General features: G+C 35.0%; 1 protein-coding gene across 1 annotated transcript; it reads right to left on the reverse strand.

Annotated features, from left to right (window-relative positions):
- Positions 1-273: 273 nt before the first annotated feature.
- Positions 274-3303, reverse strand: LOC109795212 (calcium uniporter protein 5, mitochondrial). Its single transcript, XM_020354652.3, has 2 exons — positions 2624-3303; positions 274-974 (listed from the first exon to the last, which is right to left on the reverse strand). Exons 1-2 carry the CDS (start codon positions 3173-3175, stop codon positions 471-473), a joined length of 1056 nt encoding a protein of 351 aa, XP_020210241.2. The 5' UTR covers positions 3176-3303; the 3' UTR covers positions 274-470.
- Positions 3304-3645: the final 342 nt, after the last annotated feature.

Consider the following 3645-nt stretch of genomic DNA (forward strand, 5'->3'; position numbering starts at 1 on the left):
ATACAATTTTTGGTACTTTAGAGTTGAAATATTATAACTTCTATCTCAATATCATGGAAGAGAAAATACCGAAGAGTCACCAAAAAGGATCATTGAGTGGTAGGCCAGAAAGACGGACAACACCTTTCCATTATATATTGGAACCCTATTTCATTTGTACAAAGCTCAACCAAGTCTAACAATGGGCAAAACTTTCCAATTGAGACTAAAATAATTTTTAGCCTTTGAAGGAATATCATGCAACTTTCAACCATTCAATCATAGCTAAAAATCTACCAAAGCATTGATTCATCTTTCTTTATATTTACTAAACTATAGAAAGAGATCTCAGTCTTTAAAATGAAATGAAGTTATCTACTGCAGTTTTTGTACATTCCATTTTGATTAAACATAGAGTTTTCACTTGACTACATGCATGGTGACAAATATTCACATGGTAATTAATACCAAGATAAATAGTTCATTATTCATTAACGATGCAAGGCTCTTACATGTGCTTCCCCTGGGTGGTGGTGGAAGGATGGAGAAGGTTCAGAGTTCTCATTAACACCACCATGATGATAACTTGGATAGCATGCCTTACATAGCTCGTTGTACCTACTCATGTTGAAGTTGTGCGTCTTCATGAGACGCTCTTGCTTGACTTTGAACCGGTAATAGAAGAAGCCTTGAAAGGTGGGTTCTGCAGAAGTTTTGAGGAAGAAAAGATACGCAAGAGCGAAGCCCATGGAGGTAGTGAAGAAGCATATGGGCTCCATCACGTCCCAGCTTAGCTCCCAGAAAGTGAGCCTCATGAATCCAAGGGTCTGAACTGTCAAAAAGCCCAGTCCAAAATAAAGCTCGGCCCGGACCTGGGCCTTAGCCTTGTCATCAATAACACCCTTCTGCTTCTCCATCTGCTCTAGCTCCTTCCTTCTTGGATCGTTTGGGTTGGCTATTGATTGATAGATTAAGCTCTCTATTGATTTTGCCACCTACAAAATAATATTTTTATAAATTAATGAAAAATCAAGAAAAAATTAATAATAATGAATATTAATTAACCGGAATACAATCAAATCTTACGTTAACTCAAATTTTTTAAAGTCAATCAAATCTCACACTTTCTGCAATGAGATTAATTACTAATTATAATTATAACAAAAATTTTATTGTATACTTATAAATTTAAAGAATTTTGAAATTATTTTATTATTTATTTATTTTAATAATATGTGAACACTTATTACTATAATTTTTTATTTCCATATGTTTATCTTTTTACACATACCATAGTAATTCCATGATCATGAACAAACCGTCTAAAATTTTGTCAATTTGGAGTTGCCCGAAAAATATAAATTGACATGCCGGAAAGCCCACGGGCAACTACAGTTAGGACAAAGGTGACACATTTTTAACAAGAGAAAATTTCACACGGTCACAGCATAATTAACATAAATTTTATCTACAAAAAAGAAAAATAAGCATAATTAACGTAGGTTAATATACCTATATACACAAATTTTTAAGTTGAAAAGTTATTAATTATTGTCATAATAAAAAACTGTAAATATATCAAATACTAGTAGTAATAAATGAAAAAGAAGGGTATATCACGCAACTTAAAACTGGTGCAGAAAGTGGTGATTGATAGTAAGTGATAACACCACCTCCCCCAGGAACAGGCATAATAGCCGCCTCGCATTCCACATGTCCAAACTCCACAACCTTTATGTTTCTATTGTAGTATGGACGGGGCAAGAGCCCGTTACGCCACACAAGGATAAGGATCACCTTTAGTTCCAAACTCAACGTAACACAATTTGGATTTAATGGCTTCCACTGACACATATTTATGACTTTAAATAAGTTACTAATATTTATTGTTTGTACTGTAGCTTATTGTTATGGCCATATTTTTATGCAGTCACAAAAGCGACTGTACAACAGTGACTGCAGAGAATCTGTGTGTTTCAAGGATCAAGATGCATGCAGCTAAAATTGTCACAGAATCTGAATCCTAGGACACTAATTTCCTCTAATTTTGTTTTGACTTTTAATAAATTACCATCTATTTCTCGTCATTATAATAATTAATAATTATTAATAATAATAATAATAGCACAAATTAAATAAATAACTGTGACTAATTTCTGTAATTAAAAAATACATGTTCTTGCAAACATAAATTTAAAGATAAATCATCAAACTACACAGTTATGTATTATCTGCCCAAATCATGTTAATGTTTCTGTGATACTGCTGACAATAAGGATATATCCATTCTGTGTTTGAAAGATGAAACTCTTCATTCAACTTACAAAAATATTATCCAGCAATCACTGAAATAAATAAATTTCAATTATAAATGCACTCAATCACAATTCAACCAATATCAGTTTCCTCAAAAATCTGTTTTGACGTTTAAAACAGTTATAAAGTTGAAGAAAAAAAATATATCATTGTAATTTGTAAAAGAGGACAAAACTAAAAACAAAAAAAACAAAAGAAAAATAAATCACTCGTCAAATAAATACTATCTACTAAAAAATTGAAGCAAAATAAGTTATATTCATTTTTGTTTAACATAAATAAATAAATAAAGTAGAAACTAGAATATGAGTTAGGGAGTTGGCCTTACCTGCTCCGGCCGGAGAAAAACGGCGTTTCCCAAAACGATGACGTTTCCGGAGTCATCCAAGATCTTCGCGAACTCAGCACCTTGTTCACGATTCTCGCAAGCCTCCACGCAGATCCGCAAGAACTCAGAGAACGGAATGGAACTTTCTGAAACATTCCTCAGCCTCGCCTTCACCTTCTCCATTTGCGTCGCTCTCAGAATCTTCCTCGCGTCGTTCGCAGACATTCCGATGCCTGGCTCCGCCGGAGCCACGCCGCCGAGACGGAGACGATCTCCGGCGGTGCTGTTGATGCCTTTGAGCTTCTCGCGGAGCCGCTCTCCGACCGGGAGAGTCAGGAACTCCGGCAGCCTCGTCGGAGCGGAGTGGTACACGGCTCGCCGGAAGAAGAACTGTCGGAGGAATCCTCCATCGGCGGTGGAGCTCGGTTGCGGCGCACTCGGCGGCGATACCGCCTGTTGGAGAGGCGGAGACGACACAACTTTGTGCTCAAACGGCATCGTCGTTTTGGTACCTTCGAAGAAACGCTTGGTGAGGAGTTTCCTAAGCGCCATTGAAGCGTTTCTCAATATTTTTTTTTGTATTTTATATTTTTTTTCTCTACCTCTCTTTTTCTTGAGAGAGGTATCGGATATAAAATACGAAGTGTCCAATAGAGCGGGATAGAATCACAGAAGGTTTTGTAGGCTCTTTTGAGAGATAGCAGAAGTTTTCCTGATGTATATATATGGGTCCAAAGTTCGAGGAAGAATTTTGCCTTTGTTTTTATTTTTAATTTTATTTTACATTAAAAGGAAAAGGAATCTCAAATATGATTTGGTGGATTAATTGTGTTCCAACACTATTCATCTGTGTTCTAATTTTTTGAATTAAATTAAATCATTTTGCACATACAATGAATATTCCGTTATTAAGGTGCTGATTTTATTTATAAACAACAAATATCTTCTCCACACAAAGAGAAATAATAAATTTATTTAGAATAAAAATATTTATAATATAATAAAATTGAGTTTTTCTTTGA

This window comes from Cajanus cajan, chromosome 9, assembly GCF_000230855.2.
Source record: "Cajanus cajan strain Asha chromosome 9, NIPB_CcT2T_4, whole genome shotgun sequence".
Classification (NCBI taxonomy): domain Eukaryota; kingdom Viridiplantae; phylum Streptophyta; class Magnoliopsida; order Fabales; family Fabaceae; genus Cajanus; species Cajanus cajan.

Excerpts from the sequence above, each read along its gene's own strand:
- LOC109795212 (XM_020354652.3), bottom strand. The coding sequence starts at position 3,175 with ATGGCGCTTAGGAAACTCCTCACCAAGCGTTTCTTCGAAGGTACCAAA. Across the intron at positions 975-2,623 it reads TTTTTCTCCGGCCGGAGCAG|GTGGCAAAATCAATAGAGAG; the intron begins GTAAGGCCAACT and ends ATTATTTTGTAG.